Source organism: Lynx canadensis, chromosome C1 (genome assembly GCF_007474595.2).
Source record: "Lynx canadensis isolate LIC74 chromosome C1, mLynCan4.pri.v2, whole genome shotgun sequence".
NCBI classification, from domain to species: domain Eukaryota; kingdom Metazoa; phylum Chordata; class Mammalia; order Carnivora; family Felidae; genus Lynx; species Lynx canadensis.
This window is the reverse complement of record NC_044310.1, coordinates 182,276,906-182,301,356: the sequence shown is the minus strand read 5'-3', so window position 1 is coordinate 182,301,356 and position 24,451 is coordinate 182,276,906. Positions and strand designations below refer to the sequence as shown.

The 24,451-nt window shown below is 41.1% G+C and overlaps 1 protein-coding gene across 3 annotated transcripts in view; it reads left to right on the top strand.

Moving 5' to 3' along the window:
- HECW2 (HECT, C2 and WW domain containing E3 ubiquitin protein ligase 2) overlaps nt 1-24,451 on the top strand; it is a 239,868-nt gene that overhangs the window by 104,233 nt on the left and 111,184 nt on the right. For all 3 annotated transcript variants that reach the window (XR_004344036.1, XM_032594456.1, XM_030324947.1), the window contains exons 6-12: nt 811-953; nt 5,567-5,667; nt 6,353-7,702; nt 8,724-8,819; nt 19,069-19,219; nt 19,905-20,008; nt 20,728-20,852. Coding sequence is in view for 2 of the 3 variants with exons in the window: in XM_032594456.1 (XP_032450347.1) it covers nt 811-953; nt 5,567-5,667; nt 6,353-7,702; nt 8,724-8,819; nt 19,069-19,219; nt 19,905-20,008; nt 20,728-20,852 (2,070 nt within the window). In the remaining variant the exon portion in view is untranslated. The remainder of the gene's footprint in view (nt 1-810; nt 954-5,566; nt 5,668-6,352; nt 7,703-8,723; nt 8,820-19,068; nt 19,220-19,904; nt 20,009-20,727; nt 20,853-24,451) is intronic.

Below are 24,451 nucleotides of genomic sequence, written 5' to 3'. Positions count from 1 at the left end.
TTCCCTCTTGCCATGCTCTCTCTCTCTTTCCCAAAACAAACAAACAAACAAACAAACAAACAAACATTAAAAAAAAGAAAAAGAAAATGTTACCTTTCTAAAGATAACATGAAGGTAATGTATGTGAAAGTCTTTGTAAACGAATAAAGCTCTTTATATTTATTTTAGATTCTTATTAATAACCAGTCTGATTTTCTCCAATGGCATTGCTAAGCAAAACAACAAAACTTATGTTAGCTTCATATTTTTATTTTTCTGTCTCAGAAGAAATGACCCTGTGTGCCTTTTAAGTAATTTGCCTTTAAGCATTGTTTTATTTTCATATTTGTCAAGAGAAACCACAGTATTCTGTAGATGTTCCTACTTTAGCCACTAAGTGAAAGATATTTTAACCTATGCTGTATAATTTCAAAATACCATGGGATTAAGAATTAAAATTGCTGTTAATCAACTACAGTGGTTAATGTGAAATTGTCCAATAACAGGATATTAAATTTCAAAGAATTGAGATGCAATAAATATAGTAAGTGCTAAAATTGTATTGTGCAGTTTAATATTTGATAACGTCTCCTGAAACTGTTGAACCAGGATCCTAAGCTTCTTTTGTGACAGGTCCTTAACTGAGGCCTTGTAATCACTGTGAGTGCTGATCATTCACTCAGAATGACAATGGTTGTAGATATTTCTAGCAATGTGGACTCTGGGTGTCATTAGGATTTGAGAGATCCCATTTTCTAAGTAATAATAAAATGATATAATTTCGTATTTGTCTTCCTTTTGAATCACCATGTTATCTGTTTTTATTTTCAGAAATATTCCTTTTTTGCGCTTCTTACTGATGTCTTGGAAATTGAAATTAAAGACAAATTTGCCAAGAGCCGTCCTATCATCAAGCGTTTTCTGGGGAAACTAACCATTCCAGTCCAGAGGTTGCTGGAGCGGCAAGCCATTGGGTAATCAGCCCCCACTTGGAGGGATCTTGTTGAGATTAGTTTGCATAGAGGCGACTGAAATGAAACTTTGTAGTCTAGGACTTATCTTAGTGATAAGAAGTGGTAAGGCAATTCTTTTAAAATTAAAGTGTTCGTATACTCATTAAACTGTGCGGGACAGAAGGCTCTGTTTTCATTATATACCTTTTTTTTTGTTTGTTTCTGTTTATTGTATCTGTCTTTTCCAAGATGTGCTTACCATTAGCAGGTCAGTGTCAGATGTCATAGTACTCAATTGTTTTTGAGGATATTGAAATCTTGCAGTAAAAGCTTCTCCCCAGAGCCGGATTCCAGCGTCAGGTCGACAGCTCCCTTATCCTAATTAATCCCATCCAGACAACTCGTTATTCCTGAAAAACAAAACCACCTTGTTTCAGGGCCATTTAAAACAAGACCTTGACTCACGGGAGATATTATAGTAGAGCTCCTCCCTACACATTCACTCAGGCAACTAAAGTTTACTCACTGAGAGAATTTAAAAATGTGATTTCATGTCTGTTTTCTTTCTATGAGCTTTTTGTAAACTGTGAATAAAGTAGTTAAGAAATCATAACATCGCTTATCATAAATGGTAGGTATATTTTTGCTTGGTAGTTTCCAACAAACTCCGTAACACTGCTGCTCCGAGGTAGCACTCAGGGTACTTTTCTTGTATCTTTTTCATGGTAGGCAACATTGTGAACATACCACAACAGTAACAGTGGTAGTGGTGATGGGGCATCTTGTTTTTTATCTTTTTCACTATCAGAACATGAACAAATGGTAGTGGCAGTAACAGTAGCAGCAGCAGCAGACTATAAGTAGTAGCAGCAGAAGTAAAAAATAAAAGTAAACAGCGTAAGAAGATGCCGAGAGCTTATTCTGTGTCAGGGGTTAAAGACGTTCCTCGCATCAGCCCCCGTAATCTTCTCAACAGCTCTGGGAGGTAAATAATGTGATTACACCCATTTCAGAGATGAGGAATGTGAGGCTAGCAAGCAAGAGGCAGAGCTGGGATGTGAGTTCAGATCCCTCTGTTCTAGATCCTGGCAGCGCCCTAAGGACGGGCAGCAGTGTGGTATTATTCCAGCTAACTAAGGAAGGCTGGTCATTCACATTCACTCTGTAACAAATGAACTGTTCTGTTTCCGGCAAGTCATAATTTACTTGGGCTTTAGTTTCCTCATCTGAAAAATACAGTGTTGCGATCAGTGGATCTCAAAGGCCCCTTCAAAATCTGAAACTAAGAGATTCTAATGGATTGTAATTCTCTGGCCATCAGAGACCATGAAATGTGTGGTTGAGCCAGGACACATGAAGTAGAAATATTACACTGAAATCTTAGCAGCCTGATTTATCTGATAAAAGCTAGGAAATCACAATTATTGCTTCTGGTAGAGATACTATACTTGAGGAAGTTTTTTAAAAGTTATTTTTAGGATTTCTAGAAAGTGAAAGATTTTAGAGAGAATTAACTAGGGTAAATACAGTATATCTGTCATTTAATGTATATAATTATAATCATATAATTTATATCTCATGCTTGCTAAAAGTATGAATTTATGTACACCAGTAAGAATGATCAAGGCAAAATAAAACCTTTTCAGTGCATGAAACTTGTTGACTTGTTGGCTTTTCATTTCAGCTTTTAAACAACTGGACACTTAGAGAACTGCCAGTCATGAATTTATGTGCACTGGAAGGAAGTCCAGCATGAATTTGTAAAATATTGATTGGAATTATGAAATGTTTCTGTATAAGTATATTTAAAGCATTGCCTGATACAGATACTGGGGATTTGCTTTATTAGATAAGAATGACACTACATACTAGTATGTCAGCTAATTAACACCTAAATGTGTATTCCTGATCTGATGATTGCCTTCCATCAAGTGATTAATTCATCTCGATAAGTGCTGGGTTCTCATTACTTTTATGTTTGGTAGATTGCAATCCTCTGAGGTAGTTGAGGTTTTACAGAATGTGGTTTGTAGAATGAGATAGAATCCTTACTAAGTGCCTATTTTGAAGGCATTTGTTTGAATGTAACATTTTACAGGGTGGCCTGCGTTTGTCCAAAATGCAGATCACTTTCCCATGCTTTGTCAACCCCTCTGATTACATTAGAAAGAGAATGTCTCAAGTAGTGAGAGTACTTTGGCACTTATTCTTTGCAATTATGTATCATAATGATATATAATATATTGCTCACAACAGTATATCACAGGAAGAGACAGGATGAGTCAGGTAAGACTGGGTAAGAACGAGAAGGCAGGTGACTCTTCCGCCAGGCACTCAGCAAGGGATGAAACCCTTGACTCGGAATCTCCCAGGAGGGAAGATTTCCTGTATTTATAGGTTGAATAGTTGAATTGAGTTATCTTGCCAGTTTGGTAAATAAACAGTACTAACGCTTGTTAAAATTCTTCTTTCCAAGTAAAGAGTCTCATTTGTTAATTAATTTATTCAACAAATATGTGTGTATGCATATTTAGTGTCTTCTAAATGTTAAGCACTGTGTTTGGTATTGGGGATATGTCAGTGAGCAAAACAGATGGATGTAGTTCTTTTCTTACAATTCCTACTAAACTCTTATTTCCTCGCTAAAATCCATCACTTTTATAAATCTTCATCATCAGCCTCAATACCTTAATTTTACTGGCTGAGGAGGAGAAGAGGAGGGTCAATTTATTTTTAACAGAGAAATGAAGATTTTATTTTTGCCAGGACTTAATGCCCAAAGAGATGGGCGAGGAACCACAGTGTTAAAGGCAGGTCCGTGTAATGTGCTGCTAGATTCATGCATCAGTGGGCAAAGATCAAGAACCTCTGTGTGTTAGGTGCTATCTAAATACTGGGAAGTCCATGGTAAGAGAAAGAAAGAGACGCCCCTGCTATTACGCAGATTACAATCGTTATATAACGTTATTTGAACACTCTAATGTAAAAGTAACGTAACTATGTCTAGTAGTAAGAAGTGCCTGTGTATCCCTTTGCAGAATTTTTTGTAAATACCAGTTGAAGCAGGAAAAGCATTATAAAAGCAGGCACGTTTCGATGAACCATGAGTAAATTATGTCATTAAAATGCATGCTCCTGAGAGCAGCCTAGAACCACTGGGAATTGTAAAGTGAGATGGTAGTATGATGACTACAGAGCAGGGGCTTCTGTGTCAGATGAATCTGTGATCTCATCCTGGGTCTGTTGCTCATTACTAGTCTGGCCTCGGACAGGTCACTTACCCTCCCCACGCCTTGGTTTCCTGTTCTAGAAAACAGAGCCAGCACCTGCCTCACGCGGTTGCTGAGAGATGGTATATGCACAGCCCTTAGCTGAGTGTGCCTGGCACACATCATGAACTCAAAGTGGGAAACCAAAGTGTCAGTTGAGAAAGAAAATATGACAATGTTTCTAGGGAAGAAAAGCAAAAGAAAGAAGAAAAGGAAATCATCTTACAGTTTTAAGAAATTCTCATGAAGTCAAAAGACTAACAGCTGAAGTGGGGTTTTATAGTAGCCTGTGCTCTTTTAAATGGATGACATCCATTTGGAATTGTGCCAAGAAGGTAGAGACGAACAAACAAAATAGTTACATACATTCATAACAAATGGCAGACCAGAGGCTCTAAACTGTACCGTGGTGCAGGTATTAGGTCAAGGCATTGTTTTCCTTCTGAAGTTGCCAGTAGAGGGCAGTGTGAGAGCAGAGATGGCGTGATTTGGTATCCCTTTGGTTATTCTCCTTAATTAAGAATACATCAGATTCAGAATGAAAGTTGCTTCCTACAAGGTAATGATGTAATTGCATTTGACTTCGATCAAACAAATGCAGAATTACAAAAGATTTGACACCTCCATCCTTAAGGAGGCTGGTAGCTGGAGCGGGGGGCCAAGATGGGGCCCTGGTGTGGTTCCCTCGAGTACGCCTCTCAGTGAGGCAGCAAGATGCCTCCACAGCAGCCCATCTAGCTTCTCCACTGGCATCACTCACAGCGCACACTGGGAATCAGTTGATAGCCAGGCTCCCCCAGTGTGAGGGCCAGCCGCTCCAGCCCCCTTGCTCTGCAGGTAAGGAAGGGAGGTTCAGCAGCCCCCTTGCCTCCCACAGCTGGAGCAGCTGTCAGAGGCAGCCACTTCTCCCCCCGCTGTCTCCTGACTTCAAGTACAGTAGCATGGTGCCCTCCGTGCCGCTCTGTGATGGTCCTTCCCTGTTGTGTGCTCGTAGGATTGGTTTCTTCCAAATGTGCTAAATGCTAAGGAACCAGGCCCTCTGGGCTTTTATACCTGAGTCAAAAAATACCAAAAACCATAGACCTTTCACAGCTCCTTGATGACCTTCAAAATATGTTTTTCTTGGTCACTGTTAGCAGTGATGTGATACTGTATTGCATTTTCTGCTTACAGAGTTCTTTTCATCCTGGAGTTTATAAGTATTCCCTTGTGCCAATGAATCGTATTACATTGGACTATCTATACCGTGCCTTTGAGCCTTTTATTTTCTTTTGAGTCTGAAAGTTTTAAGAGAAATGTGTAAGATTTGGGGGTGGCCTGCTGAAGGAGGTGAAGGCTGACACCAGTGTATTTCTCCTCTTACAGGGATCAGATGCTCAGCTACAACCTTGGCCGAAGGCTTCCAGCTGACCACGTGAGTGGGTACCTCCAGTTTAAAGTGGAGGTTACATCTTCTGTGCATGAAGGTGAGATGTCTGGATAAGTACATCGCTGTACCAAAAACTGTTCGGTCTTACTCAGTTGTCAGTTTGCATGTGAATAGAGTTGAATTTGTGTCCTGTTCTGAAAATAAGATAGCTTTTATTTATTTATTTATTTATTTATTTATTTATTTATTTTTCAACGTTTATTTATTTTTGGGACAGAGAGAGACAGAGCATGAACGGGGGAGGGGCAGAGAGAGAGGGAGACACAGAATCGGAAACAGGCTCCAGCCTCTGAGCCATCAGCCCCAGAGCTCGACGCGGGGCTCGAACTCACGGACCGCGAGATCATGACCTGGCTGAAGTCGGACGCTTAACCGACTGCGCCACCCAGGCGCCCCGTGAAAATAAGATAGCTTTTAAATGATTACTGCCAAAGTTTTCCAAGCAGATATGAAAGCTTGTTTATCAAAAAATATCTCTTAGGTTTATGCCTACATTTGGAAACCAGGCTATAGAATTTCTAGTAATAGTGAACATATATAATTCCTGTGTCAAAGTGACCAACTCATTTAGTCATGAGTGGCTAATCTTAGCAAGTCAGTAATACCGTAAAGAGACCTTAATGGGATGATTGAATTCGTTGAACTGATTGGTGGTAAAGGAATAGGACATTAAAAGTTTGTTATTACCACTTTGTTTTCATCAATGCCGTTTTCCCCTTCAGATGCTTCTCCAGAAGCTGTTGGCACAATACTTGGAGTCAATACTGTGAATGGAGACCTAGGAAGTCCTTCTGACGAGGAGGACATGCCGGGGGGCCATCATGACAGCACGCTTTGCTCTAATGGGCCAGTTTCTGAGGACAGTGCTGCTGATGGGACCCCCAAGCATTCTTTCAGGACTAGCTCTACTCTGGAAATAGACTCAGAGGAATTAACCTCTACTTCTTCAAGGACCTCACCTCCCCGAGGACGTCAGGATTCACTCAATGATTACTTAGATGCTATTGAACACAATGGCCGTTCCAGGCCAGGCACGACTACCTGCTCGGAGAGGTCCATGGGAGCCTCTCCAAAACTAAGGAGTAGTTTTCCCACCGACACGAGGCTCAACGCAATGCTTCATATCGACTCAGATGAAGAAGACCACGAGTTCCAGCAAGACCTGGGATATCCGTCTTCCTTGGAGGAGGAAGGAGGGCTAATAATGTTCAGCAGAGCGTCAAGAGCTGATGACGTGAGCCTGACATCGCAGACCAAGCCAGAAGACAACCCAGTGGAGATTGAGGAAGCCTCCACAAATGAGGCTGCTTCCTTTGAGGATAAGCCAGAACATCTTCCCGAGCTTGCAGAGGGCTCCTTACCCTCGGGCCCAGTCCCAGATGAGAGTGAAAGTGGCCCAGAGTCTCAACCAAGCGCTGAGCAGGGCAGCACCGAATTGTGTGGCTCTCAAGAGGTGGATCAGCCCACGAGCGGGGCAGACACAGGGACTTCCGACACGTCGGGAGGAAGCCGCAGGGCCATCAGTGAGACCGAGTCCCTGGATCAGGGGTCTGAGCCTTCCCAGGTGTCCTCTGAAACAGAGCCCAGTGACCCTGCCAGGACAGAGAGCGTGAGCGAGGCCAGCACCAGGCCGGAAGGCGAGAGCGACCTGGAGGGCGCCGACAGCTCCTGCAATGAGAGCGTTACCACGCAGCTGTCCTCGGTGGACACGCGGTGCTCGTCTCTTGAGAGCGCACGGTTTCCCGAAACCCCAGCCTTTTCTTCTCAGGAGGAGGAAGATGGAGCCTGTGCAGCAGAGCCCAGCAGCAGTGGCCTCGCTGAGGGGTCCCAGGATTCCATACGTACTCCCAGTTCTTTACCTGTGGTGCAGGTGCCTGCTGGAGAGGAGGAAGGGGCAGGGGCAGACTCGGCCCCTTTACCTAACCAGGAGGAGGTCGGGGAGGTCTGGCAGCGGAGGGGGAGCTTGGAAGGAGCTGCTGCTGCTGAGAGCCAGCCCCAGGAAGAAGGGGATGCCGGGGATGCCCACGGGGCTTGTGAAGGGGCCACTGCCCAGGAGGAGGGCGCCACCGGAGGTAGGATGTACAAGACGGCACGGCTCTTGGCTCAAGCATACTGCTTAAAGAGAAGTTTTGTCCCTCGATGTAAATTATACTGCAGGTCACATGTTCTCTGAGTTCTTCACCTTGGGGTTCAACAGTTAGCTTTTTTTTTTTTTTTAATGGATCTTCTCTTTTTAAATTAAGAGGCTTGTGAAATAGCAGTCTTCAGATTTTAATCATGAATCTCCAGTGGGACCTGAGGTTGTAGACACAAAACCAAACAGGCGAGTAGCTTTCACATCAGTGTAATCTGCAGGGGTTTGCAGGAACATCGTAAGTCACTCTTCTTTATATAAAACCTTCAAAACAGAACTTCATATGTACTTTGCATCAAGTGTAATATTTTTGACTTCTGCAGTATGGAAAAAGTGAACTAAGTTAGGTGATGCGTTCGGAACACTTGAAGAAAAGGCTATTTTTAGTATCTCAGGATGCCAATTCACACATAAAATTTGTATTATGTCTCAATGAATGTGGCTTGGTAGAATGTTTCCTTTGAAATGTTCTATTATAGATGTATCAGAAAGGCTGAGGATAATTTCAAATGCCTAAATAGCATAGAATCAGAAATAGGAATGATTTATTTATTCTGTAATTTATTTTTCTACCTAAATTATCCCCTTCTCCTCCTCCTCTTTTCCTTTTATTTGTGTTTTTGTTTCCTTCATTATCTTGTGGCCGTTATGTGACCCTAAAGCATTAGTGCATGAGTGGGTCCAGCCAGGGTGGAAAAAGGTGGGGGAGGGAAGGGATAGGTGCAGAGGGACATTTCTCTAGAAGACCCTCTTCTGCTCATCTCCTATTCTCTTTTTTTGTTTCTGGGTCCTCATGTGGAAAATGAGAGACACTAAGGAAAGAAAAGAGACTAGCTCCAAGATTTATGTTAGGTGGTTTTTGTTTGTTTGTTTGGTTGGGTTTTGTTTTTTTTTTACAAGACTGTTTTGATACTAAAGAGGAAAACAATACCCAAGTGCCTTTTTCTCTTTAATCCTAGGTTCTCAAGCCAATGGCCACCAGCCATTGAGATCACTGCCTTCAGTACGCCAGGATGTTAGCCGATACCAGAGGGTGGACGAGGCTCTTCCCCCAAGTGAGCGCCTGTGAACTAAGGGGTTCCCCTTGATCAGAGGGTGCAAGGATGACGGGCAGATCCTTTCCACAGAACCTAAGAGATGGAAACCCACTCCCTGAGAGGAAGGGACCTTGGGGCTGCCACTTGACATAGCAGATGTAGTCTGGAAAGTGCTAAGCTGGTGACTCCTCTCTGGCACTGTTCTGCTGAACGAGCGGGCAGCTGGGGGAAAAGTAAATACTGTAATGCCCACAGAGTAAATATTGTAATTGGGGAAATAGATCCAGATATTTGGGACAATTGGGTTTATAATAGAAACTTTTTAAAATTATGCCTAATGGCAGCAAGAATTTTCAGTTAGTAGACAAATGGGTACAATCTCTTAGCAAAGCCTCACTCTATGGAATATACTTCTCTCTCTTTACTTAACGGCATTTTAAATCATTAAATACAGGGCTCTGATTTTTTCCTTGGGGATATGCAGAGAACTATTCATAATTTCAGAAATTGGTCTACCATTTATTTGGCACGTGACAATTACTGGGGATTTGAAATATATGTTATTTCTTTCACTTTCATTTTTCACTTTGAAGGAGGGATGGCTGAGAATGAGGGATTCTGGGAAATAGTTATGCAACCTGTATCCAAAGGTTAGAGTGATATGGCCAGTCATAATCTGGACATAATTTAAACTCTGTTATAAAGTGATATTGCTCTGTAAGAGCAAGCATTTTGATGAACAGTAACAAAGCTTAGTAAATACTGCTTGTAGGAACGTACTGGAGTATATATCTTTCTGCCTTATTGCTTTTCCTTCTTATTCACCCTCTCTACTCTCCCATATTATATGTGACCATAGCAAGAAGCTGATGCCCTTGGCTTTCAGTATTTTAAAAGTGGTGGGGCAGAAAGGTGGAGATGCAGGAGTATGCATTTATAGAGTTAAAATGCTGAGTGCTTTGTTTTGAGGAGTGTTAACAAAAAAGCTGAATGGTACTATGATAATAGGCCAAAATATTGGCTTGATCCTTTGGAAATTCTGTTACGTACAGTTCCTTCCCTTGTTCATATATTTCAATAATTGAGGGTGGTTACTTATAGGAAGTATGTATTTTAAGCAACTTTTAAAAATAGACTAAGGGATTAATTAACCATTGTATCATTTTAAGCAGATGGGAGAACAAAAATATCCTTATTGCTTGCCCTTGGAGAAAAGATTAGAGGCAGAAAAGGAAAGTATTCCTCGGAGATGCTTCGATATAATAGGAAAAAATGAATTGGGAACATGAGGAGAGAATTCTGGAGAGCTTTCTTTATATGTGTATGTGGATTAATAGTAAGTCATTTGAATTTTAGAGGCATTGCATCACATCAGGGTATAGATAAATGGCATCTTCCTGGCCACATCTAATTGCTCTGAATTTTGTTGAACCATAATTTTGGTTTTCAGATTATAACTAATAAAGACAGGTACTTTCCCGCTGAAATTATGACCACTGTTTGTGGTATTTCAGTGCACTTATTTAAGTACTGATATTTGCATTACACAGAACGTATTTTAGGATTAATAAAAAAACAACTGGCAGTTTATTTTAATAGGTTGTTATCTCCCACAGCAAAGAAGGAATTTAATAGTATATCTAATTTAATGAATGACTGATGAAGAGGAGAAAAATTCTTTTTTTTTAAGTTTATTTATTTATTTTGAGACAGAGAGTGTACAGGGAGGGGCAGAGAGAGAGGGAGAGAGAGAGAGAATCCCAAGCAGGCTTTGCACTGTCAGCCCAAGGAGCCCAATGCTGGGCTCGAACTAACGAACCCGTGAGACCATGACCTGAGCCGAAACCTAGAGTTGGGTGTTTAACCAATGGAGCCACTCAGGCACCCCAGAGGAGAAAACTTTTTAATTCCTCTTATGCAACTTGCAAATACGGGGGTTTATATTATCAAGGAGAGGTTACAGATTACGGTCAGAGCATGCCTGATTACTCTCCCCACACTGAGCATGCCTGATTACTGTCCCCACACTGTTTTGCCCTCTCCTACTCCTGTGTCTGTCTCTTCTTTTCAATAGTTTATTTAATCACGTGGCTGCCCTGCTAGTTGTCTATCCCCAACCTAGTCAGTTCTCTGCCTTCCTTTCCTAACTGGGCGACTCTACTACAGCCTCTGACTTTGAGCTATGGCCTTCCATATTCCACACTGTCTTGTGCCTTCTGCCTTCATGCAGCATCTCCCAGGAGGCTCAGCTAAGGGGCACCTGCTTGGAGTGTACAGATGAGTCCATCCCTTAAATGACCTGGCTGAGTTATTTTAAGGCTAAGAGTTGTATTTAAAAAAAAAAATGTTTATTTATTTGAGAGAGAGAGAGAGAGTCAGAGAAAGAGAGAGGAGAGAGAATCCCAAGCAGGCTTTGCAATGTCAGTGCAGAGCCCAACGGGGCTCAATCTCAGATCATGACCTGAGCTGAAATCAAGAGTCAGATGCTTAACTGACTGAGCCACCCAGGTGCCCCTTAGAATTGTACTTTTAACACTATTAATTATAATACTTCAAACTTGCATGGTGCTTTACAGTTTACAAAGCACTCTTACATGCTTTTTAAATTTTTATTCTTTGTTACATTTTTGTGGGGTAGGTCAAGTGGATCAATGGGTAGAAATTGGCTAAAATGATTCTTTCATTTTATAGATGGAGAAACTGAAACCCAGATAAATTAACTTGTTTAAGATCCCGTACTAGTAAAAGTTGGGGCAGTCTTAAACCTTCCTTCTCTATTAGATATTCTGATCTAAGATTAGACTGTTGTGTGGGTTGATGAGTATAAATTCTAAAAGTTTACTTAGCAGCAAAGGTAGTGGCTTATATTGTGGTATGTTATCTATCAGGTGCAAACAACATCTTGAATCAGAGGCTTTGGAGGTTTCACTGAAGCTTTATTATATTGTAGTGTTTTGAGGCCAGACCTAGGAAGGCTCAAAAAATGCTCAATTTTCTCTCTTTTTGCCCCAGCTAATCAACTGACTAGCTGATTTATTTTGAGAGAGAGAACTCAGCAGGACTCTTACCTAGGAGCCCCTGAAGTGTAAGAAAAGCCGTTGTAGTGACCATATGAGCATAGCCCAGACAGGTTTGCTCTGTTAAGCATCTGTATCAGACTCAGAAGCACTTTTTCTTCTCCCCAGCCAGGTAGGGCTGGCTACTGACACATTGTGTCTTAGACTTTGATACCCCCCTCACCCCCATTATTGATTTTTTATTTTCCTAATTGTTTTTGTTATTTGAGCTTACTTTCACCTTAAAAATACTTACGTATTACCATATGGCGAGGAAACCACCCAGCAAACTTGTGCTTCTCTCTGAAGATTTACAAACTCAGCTAGGGGGATTCAGTGGTGTCCCTTGCTGTACTGCTTCCCTGTTACAGCTGATCACGTGGTGGTCTACGCATCAGTGTTATAACTTAGTCTCTGAACATCTCTTTGAGCTCCTCTTATGGACGGCAGTTCTCCTGGCTTTTCTGCTGCTTCTTCCAGTCTTACTCCTCCTGTCTCAGGATCGGGGAACTTGTCTTGGACTGACAAAGACTGCACAGCTGTAAAGATGGTCGACCAGTTGTTTTCACAGCCTTACCCTTGCTTTAGGCCGTGGATCCTGCGATAGGACCTTGTGGACTGGGTAACTCTAACCTCTGACTGACAGATGGTCTAATGGTCCCTACAACGTCCTAAGAACCGCCCCCTCCCGCCCCCACAGAGTCCTAAGGGCAGCTTGGCAGTATGGAGAGCCTTTGGCTTAAATCTGAATATGCACTGAGCACTTTAAGAATGTGCTTATCTTCTTCTGAGGTGATTGATGGTGCTGGCAGCTGGAGGCAGTTCAGGCTGAAGCCCACCAGAACATCATCAGCAAGACAAATCTTGGTCATTTTAGCATTAACATAAGGGGAAAGAAAAAAGAATGGCTCGCTTAGCCCCTTCTGAAAAACGATTTTATTTCTCCTTCTGGGTCCAATATAATTGTCACTTAATCCCTTGCTGCACTGGGGACAATAAAGAACTATCGAGTAAGTGTTTTCCCTCTAAAGGGTAGGAATAGGATTAGATACAAGATGAACAGTCTGGATTATCAGACTCTTGTAGGATCCCAGGATTATTGCCATGTTGTTAGGATTAGTGTATTATTTAGACGGTGGCTTCCAATGGGCAGGTCTGGAAGAACGCAGGAGAATGTTTATCATTCTTTGTGGTTGTGCACTTTCATTATTAAAGCATCCTTTGACATGAAGGTTTAAAAAGACGGCAGTGACTCTGAAAGGTATAATTAATCTCACTTTCTACTATGTTCAAGGCTAGGAGCTCTTATTTTCTAAAGCTTAAAAGTTAGTTTTATGAGAGGAGAATTGATGCTTTTTTTTTTATTTAAAAAAATTTTTTTTTCTTGATGTTTTTATTTATTTTGGAAGGAGACAGAGACAGAACATGAGCGGGGGAGGAGCAGAGAGAGAGGAAGACACAGAATCTGAAGCAGGCTGCAGGCTCTAAGCTGGCAGCACAGGGCCCGACATGGGGCTCGAACTCACGAACCGTGAGATCATGACCTGAGCTGAAGTTGGACACTTAACCGACTGAGCCACCCAGACACCCCAAGAATTGATGCTGTTAATCTAAAAGCTACTTTCTTTAAAAATTGACCCACCATATTAAGGCCCACCATATGCATTTGTTTGAGAAATTTTTAAAAACTTTTTGTTTAAACATAGTGTACACACAGAAAAGAGCACATTCTCCCTGCTGAGTTCTCCCAAACTGAGGGCATGTGTGCACTGGATGCCATGTCACTGGCACCCAGAAGTCTCTTTGTGCCCCCTTCCGATTACTGACCCCCACTCCTGAAGGGGAAGTGAACCTACCATGCTGACCCTCAAGTCACAGAGAAGTTAACTTGCTTTTGTACTTGGCACAAACGGTTACCTCCTTGAGTGTCAAAATAAGGAAAAACTAATCTTTTAAACGTTGTTGTCCAACATCTATCGCAAAGCTTAATTTTTTCCTCAGAAGTACCTTTAGTTCGTTATAACCTCATTATCCCATCATTTGGTGGAGATACCATGGTGGTTATAATTTCTTATAGTTGGTTTATACATTTACTTCACAATGTTCAGGTTCTTCATCTTTCTTTCTTGTTTTTAATGTTTATTTATTTATTTTGAGAGAGAGCACGAGCATGAGTGGGGAAGGGGGCAGAGAGAGGGAGAGAGATTCCCAAGCAGGCTCCATGCTATGAGTGCAGAACCCAAGCTGGGTTCGAACCCACAAACCGTGAGATCATGACCTGAGCCTAAATCAAGAGTCGGATGCTTAACTGACTGAGCCCCTCAGGTTCTTCATCTTTCTAAACCCAGTTACAACTAATTCCAGCCCTACTCATGATTCTCTCACCCCCTTGGTTCTTGTGGTTCACGAGTCCCCTGAAATGTCATTCTATCTAGTCATTGATCTTCTTGTTGATCTCAGTGCTCTCTGAGATGTGTTCGTTTCTTCACCTCATTGCCAGCTGGACAGTCCACTGGGGGCCAAGGTCTAGTGTGAAGGGACTCAGAAAGAAGCCTTTTGAGATGAGGAGGGATCGAAGGGATGACCCCTGCTTCCTTCCCACATATGCTGATTATGAAAGTTGAAAATGTGTAAGACCTTCCTTGTTCTACCTCCCTCTGGTGCCCTGCTGAGGGATTAATGCTGCGACAATAGCCTTTGGTATACTTTGACACAGTTTCTAACTCTGACTTCCCCTTATTGTGCACCTATTTAAAGGGGGCACAGGGCATCTGTGAGTCCACTCGCTCCTGGATTCCAGTTCAGAATATTTAGGCTGAAGTTTAGTTTCTTGTAAGCCTGTACTTCATGACCTCTTAGAAATTTAGCATGAGCTCCATGGGTTTATCTGGTAAATTAGCTGCTTTAAATTCTTAGAAATTTATGTCCGTGTTCCTCAAATTTTAGTGCGTCTAGAAGTCACTTGGGAAGGTTCTCAAAAATGTAGATAAGTGAGTCCTAGCTTCAGATAGTCTGGTTTTACAGACCTGAAGTTTTTCCTGGGATTCTGAATGCATTTATATTGGTCCTCAAAGTGATTCTGACACGTGCTGTCAGAGTCCCAAACTTTGAGAAACATTTCTGTAGATAACAGTTTTCAAACTCTTTCACTGAAGCTCTTTATGAAAATGAAGTCTTACGTGGAAGACCAGTAGGCACAACAGATAATACAGGGGGGCTGCAATGGCTAACATGGTGTTGGCAGATAGTTCTGGAGCCGCAACACTCAGCATCTCAAAGCCCCTGGCTTTATAAGGCTAAATTAATTAGAGTTTAGTTTGCAAATTCTGGCCTAGACATAAGATGTTGACAGGTTCTTACTGAACCTAATGTAGAAAAATGGGTGTCGTTTTGGAGATTCTTATAATTTTAGAACCAAAAGAGACCTTAGCAATGTATAATTCTGCCCTCTAATTTTTCAGGTAAAGAAACTGTGGTTAATAGAGGTGTAATGAGTTGTTGAAGGTGTCGTAGCAAAAGTGTGACAAAGCCATGGCCAGAAACCCCAGGCCTTCTTCCCGATTTGGTGCCCTATATATACACACATCTCGGTACACTGTTCTCAGACTCATGACGCACTGATGATATACCCCATTGTACATTGTGGCAAGACAAGGAAGTAAATGCCAAGTTCCCGGTCTTCTAATCCTGCCTGTCTGATTTTATCATGATCTCTGAAAAAAAAAACTTTGATGTTGGGCAATGAGTTCTTAATATGGTTGCTTGTACCCAGAACAAACCAGGTCCAATATAAAAATTTATAAGATGTAAAATAACCATACCCACCTCTCTCCTTTGATAGATACGATAAAGAGCTCATCTTTCTGGAGGCCCTTCTACTGTCTTTTTCTCGATGGTAGGGTATTGACCACTTGGGTAAGAATGGATCTGTACTTCCTGAACAGGTCAAAGACCTAACATCCTTTCTCAATCCAATGCCAAGTGTCCGTTTGAAATCAGGAAGACAACATTACTCTTTATGGGAACTTAAGTAACAACATCAGTTTAAAGTTATGACATTTGTGGGTGCCTGGGTGGCTCAGTTGGTTAAGTGTTCAACTTCGGCTCAGGTCATGGTCTTGTGGTTTGTGAGTTCGAGCCCCGTATCAGGCCCTCTGCTGTCAGCATAGATCCTCCTTCGGATCCTTTATCCCCCTCTTTCTCTGCCCCTCCCCCACTCTCTCTCTCTCTCTCTCTCTCTCTCTCTCTCTCTCTCTCAAAATAAAATAGACATTAAAGACATGACATTTGGTAGAGATAGTCTTTCTTTTTTTTTTTTTTTTAATTTTTTTTTCAACCTTTTTATTTATTTTTGGGACAGAGAGAGACAGAACATGAACAGGGGAGGGGCAGAGAGAGAGGGAGACACAGAATCGGAAACAGGCTCCAGGCTCTGAGCCATCAGCCCAGAGCCTGACGCGGGGCTCGAACTCACGGACCACGAGATCGTGACCTGGCTGAAGTCGGATGCTTAACCGACTGCGCCACCCAGGCGCCCTCTTTTTTAATTAATTAGGTTTTTTTTTTATGTTTTAAGTTTACTTATTTATTTTGAGAGAGAGAACATGAGCAGGAAGGGTGAAGAGAGAGGAAGAGAGAGAGAATCCCAAGCAGTCTCTGCACTGTCAGTGTGAGGAGCCTGATGCGGGGCTTGATCTCATGAGCCCATGAGATCAAGAGCCAAAATCAAGAGTTGGATGCTTCACTGACTAAGCCACTCAGGCACCCCAATAGGGATAGTCTTAATATACATCCAACATCCCGTGTTCTTAGAAAGCACATTTTTGGACTTCTTTTTCTTATTCTTCTCATTGCACACAGAGATATCTTTGTTGAAATACATCAAGGTTATTCCTGGACTTTGTGGAAAGCGAACACAAGAACCATTCTTTGTTATGGTTTCATGTTCTTTAAATTACTCGTCCATTCATTTCATGCTGTGTGCAAGGTATGGTGATAAATATATTTGGAGATTCCCCACCCACCTCCACTGTGCTGCCCATGTGGCCTCATAGAGACCACGTTCAGTGGGGTAAATTCTTGTCTAGTTTGCTCAAGGAAAAAGTTCTATGTTTGAAGATAATTTTTTTTTACTTTCTTCTGTCAGAAAATGGAAAGTATGCAACAATGTTTTCTTTTCTGCCTGAACTGCCAGAAAACCAAAATTTAGAGCCAAATTTTAGTTATACGCTTATCTTGGGAGTTTGGCAGCACCTCTCTTTCCACTTCCTTTAGTTGGTTTCTGTTCTGTTTTTATCCCTTGTTGACCGATTCTCCATTTTTAAAATTGGAAGCTAACTGCAAACAATTTTGGGAGAAGGAATGGCCATTTGTTTTCTTGTGCATTTGGTTTGCATAGAATATGTGCTTGAATTACTCTGGCTCTAATGAGATGGCATAATTGCTTCTCAAGATCTTTGAGATGGGAAATATGCAAAGAGCAGAGCAAAACAATGGAATAGATCAAAGGGTTTTGGAAAATCATTCCTGAAAAGGCTCTAATGTAGTAACCATTTGTCAGCTTATGGCAGGCTGATCATGAGGTCATTTTGAAATGTCCTATTGATGGGATTGCAGCTGGGGCCAAAGAATTCAGATTTGGCCGGCTGGTTCGTTGTGAGTCTGCGTTACCTTGGAGCATGAGTGGCACTGAATTTGTTTGTCTCTCTGGTGCTTTTTCTCAGCGCAATTTTTCTTTCTCCTGCCATTTGTTATAAATTACCACGTGCTAGGAACAACAAGAACAGATCTTTCCACCTCCCACTGAGGCAGCCTGCAGTGATTGTCTGGTGCTGGCATTCAGGTCTTTCCAGCCCTGAGAACTTTGTTGGAATCCTCGCTCTGTTCACCTCCAGAGTAAATACTGTAGGAGGTCAGGAGCAGGCATGCCTTCCTACTAGTCTCCAGGATTAGACCCATGGTATCTGTTGATAAGCTATGTGATGACATGGGGAGTTTTGAAATAACTGAGCTGATAAGGAAAAAGTTGCATATTAATTTCAAAAAATATTTTACATAGAAATGGAAATGTGTAAAGAACTTTGCTGGTTAAAGAATAGATTTCTGCTCTTTTCACATACTGCTATATAAAATCGCACTTTCCAACTACAATCCATTTCAGACTTGTGCCTTTTGAAAAGATCAGCTCATGCTTTGTGTATTTTAATAGAATGGCCTTTTAGAGAGCCACAGAGGAGGTATGTCTGGCTCTGCTTTCTCTGTTTTTGGGTAACATGCACTTATGTATTTGTTTACAAAGATGAACACAATCAATGAGGTTGCTTAAACAGAAAATTAAATAATGTTTTAAAACATTGTATTTATTTGAGGTTGGAGGCAAGTAATTACCCTGCTCTGAAAATGTATTCATCTTTGGGAAAACGCAAATGGGAGCTTGTAGGTAATGATGCTATTTGATGCCTGGGCTAGCATTATTTTCTTTTGAAGACTACATGTACCAAAATTTTATGTAAATATGCACTTGGAAGGTTCTAGCTATGAGTCGTTCATCTACGCTGGAAAAAAAAAAGGAAATCCATTTTTGGTGAAAATGATCATCAATACCAATTTCGATGCAAATACCTGAAGTCTTTGCAGTAGACCAACTACTTGTATTTTTATTTTTACTTATTTTTTAAAGGTTTATTTATTTATTTTTGAGAGAGAGAGAGACAGAGAGAGAGAGTGCACGAATGTGCTAGCAGGGAAGGGGTATAGAGAAAGGGAGAGAGAGAATCCCAAGCAGGCTCCATGTTGTCAGCACAGAGCATTACGATCTCATGACTGGGAGATCATGACCTGAGCCAAAATCAAGAGTTGGATGCTTAACCAACTGGGCCTGCCCCCTACTTGTATTTTTAAAATGCTGGCAGTTATACATGAAGATGAGCATTGTGGGCAGATCTGGAAGGATTCTCTACATTCAGAAACTCTTTAAAGGGTTGGATTACACACACACACACACACACACACACACACACACACAGTATGTTTACTAACTGATCACAACAGATCATGAAGTGGACTGGGGGAAGTGCCTGATTATACAGTGAGGTATATGTTATTAGCCCCAATTTATAGCATGTCAGGGAAAACACATGCTGAAATTAATGACCCACGTTAATGGCCTCAGGTCCTCTTCTAACCAGCCTTGGTGCATTCCTGCTATATAGATTGGGAAGCACGCATTGACAGCCACGGCAGGATCTTCTACGTGGATCACGTAAACAGAACCACCACGTGGCAGCGACCAACAGCTCCTCCCGCCCCTCAGGTGCTGCAAAGATCAAACTCCATACAGCAAATGGAGCAGCTGAACCGGCGGTGAGGACGCACGTTTTCACTATGACTGTTAGTGGGTGGTTGGGCTTATTTTTACGTGGGCCCAAGTAGAAAACATGGTTATCTCTCTTTCATTTTTGGGTGACCTGTCATTAAGATGTAGCTGGTACCTCTTGATTTAGAGACTTTCTTGAATTTCTCCTGGTTAAAAAAATAATAACTATATGCATACACCACTTGTTTGCAAACTAGAGAAGAAAGTAATGATGATGCTTTTAGTCATCCCAAGGCATTAATTTTTAGCAAAACAGCATATACATATATAATTGAAGCCAAATATCTTTCTAAATATCTAGAATCTCCATTCATCATGCATCTTTATTATTCAGCTTTTTAAATGTTGTTCTTTTTTTGAGAACTAATTGCTATGAAGTATAAAAAGTTCTTTTCTTTAACAATATAAGAATTTAGTTTTCTTTGGTTAAGGGCCACATTTTTTTTTAAGTTTTATTATTTTGTTAGGAAAATGTTCCACAAACAACAGACAGAAGAAATTCAATGCATTGTAATTTACTTTTAAACAACAGATGGCCCAGAAGGTCAGGGAAGGAGGTTTGGGGAAGTAGGCCTGAGGCTGAGAAGATAGTGATGCCTTCTGGGCTCTGGGGGAATGGTTGAGCCTTCTTTTAGAGGCTGCTGTGATGTGATGGTAGGCTCATGATTTCAGATACCAGAGTATTCGCAGAACCATGACTAACGAGAGGCCTGAGGAAAATACCAATGCTATTGATGGGACAGGAGAAGAAGCTGACTTTCACCCAGCCAGTGCAGGTAAAAGCCTTTAGAATTGTTTGTTTGTTTTAAAAGTTTGTTTATTTATTTTGAAAGAGAGAGAACATGGGCAGTGGAGGGGCGGAGAGAGAGAGAGAGGGAGAGAATCCCAAGCAGGCTCCATGCTGGCAGTGCAGAGCCTTACTCGGGGTTCAATGCCACCATCCGTGAGATCATAAATTGAGCCGAAATCAAGAGTTAACCGACTGAGCCACACAGGTGCCCCTAGGTTGGTTTGGTTTGTAATCTCACAAAAGTAGAAAACAAATAATAAGGATTTCCAAGAAATGAGATTTTCCTTTTAGTGAACTTTTGTTCTTCAATAAGATCTGGTATCAAATGCAAATAGCAGAATTCACCAGAGACCTCTTCTAATCCTTGACTTTTTGTTAGTGCTAAGAAAAAAACCACAAAACCAAATAGAATATAAATGACTTTAATCTCTGGATCTGTGGGATAGTGGAAAATGATTGAATCTGATCACTTAGAACATTTAAGGATGCATTAAAATGTCAGTAGTGGCTAGAAATGTTCAATTCTATTTTCGTCAGGTCTTATCTATGAATTTGCATCAAAGAAAAGAGTATTCAGAGAATTAAAATAATAGCAAATGATGTAGGCATCCTTTGGTTCTTTTAAAACATAGATGGAAGTGAATAAGTATGTTTCCAGTACACGGAAAGGTTTCCCTAAAAGCCTTTGTGGTCTGCCCCATCTAGATTTCCGACGAGAGAACGTCCTGCCCCACTCTACCTCCAGATCCAGGCTCACGTTGCTGTTACAGTCCCCCCCTGTGAAGTTCCTCATCAGCCCAGAGTTCTTCACCGTGCTGCATTCTAACCCTGTGAGTATCAAACCTAAGAGTTTGTAATGGAAAAAGTCACTGGCCAAAGGAAATTATCCTCATATATGTGATAATGGTAAGAATGACAAGAGCTAATGCTTGCTGAGCACTAAGTGTGTTCCAAGGTCTGTATTAAGCACTATTTATGTTTTAACCCGTTTGGTCCAAAGAAACCTATGAGTTTGATAAAACTCTCATTTTTCCAGATAAAGAAACTGAGGCCCAGAGAGGTTAAATAACATTCCCGAGATACAGGCTTCCATTATGGGATGAATAAATCATGAGAATAAAAGCTAGAGATAGGAAATACAGCCAATGGTATTATAGTAGCATTGTATGGTGACAGATGATGGCTGTACTTGTGGTGAGCATAGTACAGAGAGTGGTTAAATCACTGTGTTGCACACCTGAAATTAATGCAATATTGTGTGTCAACTATACTTAAAAAAAAAACCCAAACAAACAAAAAAAAACATTCCTAAAGTTATACACCTACTAAGTGGTATCATTGGGGTTAAAATGCCAGAGATACTAACTCTAGAGTCTATGCTCTTGATGACCACCTTATTTTGCCTGCAAAAATGTGACTAAATATCTGTGCATTGATAGCAGGCAGTGGTCAGGTCAGTTTTTGAGACTGTGATACATGTTCTCTGAAAGAGAAAATATAAACTTTATACATTGCTGTAATCTGAAAAATAAATCAATGAGTAGAGGAATGTTTTAAAGATATAAGAAGTTTGCATGGAAGTTCAGGGTTTTATTTTTGAGAGGGGGAGGTATGGTGATGTGTTTAGAATGAAATAGATTTAAATTTTTGTCCTTTTACTCATGTGTCTATTGTTTAGAAACCCTACCTCTGTGATTTTGCTATGGGCCTAAAAATGTTAGTGTCAGCTAAAAGAATAAATCTTTTGTTAATCAGAAGATTAAAAAAAAAACTTTAGTCCTTCAGTCTTTTAGTTATTGTTCTAAATAGAGAGAAATCACTATGACTCCCTCCTTTGCTTCTTTGCTTTCATTTCCTCAAGCTCTGAGTATTGACCAAAATTACCCCTTTTCCTGATCTTGATTCCTTAACCAAGAAACCCCTCACGTACATACCATCCCCTTGTTTAATTTTTCAGGACAACCAGTCTCTCTAATTCTGCCCACAATTATTTTGGAGTTAAACCTGGATTAGAAAGTTTTTATTTTGCTCAAAAAACATTAGGGGTGCCTGGGTGGCTCAGTCAGTGAAGCGTCCGACTTCGGCTCAGGTCATGATCTCACAGTTTGTGGGTTCGAGCCCCGCGTTGGGCTCTGTGCTGACAGCTTAGAGCCTGGAATGCTCCGGATTCTGTGTCTCCCTCTCTCTCTGCCCCTCCTTTGCACACGTGCGCTCTCTCTCTCTCAAAAATAAATAAACATTAAAAAAATTTAAAAAAAAAAGCATTGACCTCCTGAAGAAACTAGAGTGTATAGGGTGACAGTGAAAATGTTGCACACTTATTTTTTGGTCATGCAGCATGATATTTGCCTAAAACATTTCTAGAAAAAAGAGAAGGGTTTGAAAATACTATATAAATTAAGCCAAAACTGTGTGTGTGTGTGTGTGTGTGTGTGTAGAATAAAAATTAGAATGTGAATAGGAAAGCATTTTGGTTAGAAATTGGTTGGTTAGAAAGGATTTCTTTGTGATGTGAATCTTGTATCACAGAATAAATAATGGATATTAGTTGGTAAAAATCGTGTAGAATGACCTTCTAGGTGGAAGATATGCGTGAACAAAGATGGAAGTAAAAAATGTGTCTTATATGCATACTGAATTCTTTCATTCATCCAATAAATATTACTGAAAACATGATCTATGCTAGAAATTATGGCAGGTGCTGCAGACGCTGGGGAATAAGGTAAAGTTCTTTCCCCAGGGTGGACAGAGAGTAAGGGCAACTTTAGGAAGATGGCTGCAAAATGCCTCTCAGAAGAACTAGTTTTGAGTTAAGAGCTGAAAGATGAGAAACCATCAGTCATGGGAAAAGCCAGGGGAAGCTCATTTCAAGCAATTGAAGCAGTGAGCACAGGGACACCAGAAAAGTGAGCAGACTGTACAGGGCTGCTGTGTCATGATAGAAATGGGGAATAGTGTGATATTAAGTCAGAAAGTTAGCAAGATCCAGATCATGGATCATTCTGAGATCATGGGGAGCCATCATGCACTTAAATTGACACGCCCAGTGTGGAAACTGTAACTCTGAAAGACAAGAGTGAAAGCAGGATGATGAGAATGAAGACTCTTTCCTGGTCCAGGGAAAAGACAATGATGACTGGAGCCTTGGGCTTGGCATGGAACTGGAGAGAAGTGCATGGATTTGAAAAACATTCTGAAGGTAGAATCACTATGATGTGGTGAGGAATTGGTTGTCAGAGATGAGAAAAGGGAAGAAGCCAGAAATACTTTTAAGGTTTTGGTTTGGCCAAGTTGTTAATTATTTTGGATCATGGTGCTAGTGTAGCAATAAATAGCTCTAAATTTGACTAGGTAGCTCTTTATCTCTGCCAGGTGTTTAGGTGTAACATGGTGGGAAAAGGGGCATTATGTCACACATCTCAGAGGGCTGAGGGAAGATAGTAATTAGAGGAAGGTTTTCCTAGCTGCACATGGAGTGATTTAGAATGAGGGAAACAGTGGCCGTAGAAGTCCAGCTGGATATCCAGTTGATCCTTGAACAACACAAGGGTTAGAGTTGTTAACCCCACACACAGTTGAAAATCTGTGTTTTGACTCCCCCAAAACTTTACTAATAGCTATTTTTGACCAGAAGCCGTACTGATAAAATAAACCAGTCCATTAATAACACATTTCAAATGTATATTATTTACTGTATTCTTCCAATAAAGTAAGGTAGAGAACAGCAAATGCTATTTAAAAAATCTTAAGAGTGTTGTAAAAAATCCACATCTAAGTGGACTCACATAGTTCAGACCCAAGTTGTTCAGGGGTCAACTGTAATACCTTCATCATGGCATGAGTTGATAAGAGCCTGGACTAGGAGGTGAGGAGATAGAGAAGAACCATCCAACATGAGAGGAACCACAGGCAGAGAGTAGGCAAGATTTGGTGGAAAATAGATAGAAAGGAATTAGTGAACAATAAGAGGAAAGTAGGCATGGATTCTCATTAAGGGAATGGAAGAAGAAGAACACATGGAATTTAACACCATAGGAAAACCAGAGATTACAGGGCTGGGTAGAAGTTGGCATAGTTCGATCACCAGGACTATGGTCCAGAGGTGGGGTGGGTGAGGTCATCAATGTGTTCATATATACTGATGTTAATGTATCTCTGTCTTATTTCATTAGCTTTGCTTTACAAATATAAGCATCTGTCTGGTTCACTGATTATTACCTCCTGGTTTACAGGTTTAGCTTGGAGCAAAGAGGACTTGGGACAGGGATGAGCAATGCATAGCATGCCAGCTGTTCTCAGGTTTCATGCAAGAGGGATTAGATTTACCGTGCATTCAATTTAGCAGTAGTTTGTTGATTCCCTGTTACGTGTTGGGCACTATACCAAGTCCTAGAGATACAAAGATGACAGAAGCTGTGGACCCAGGAGT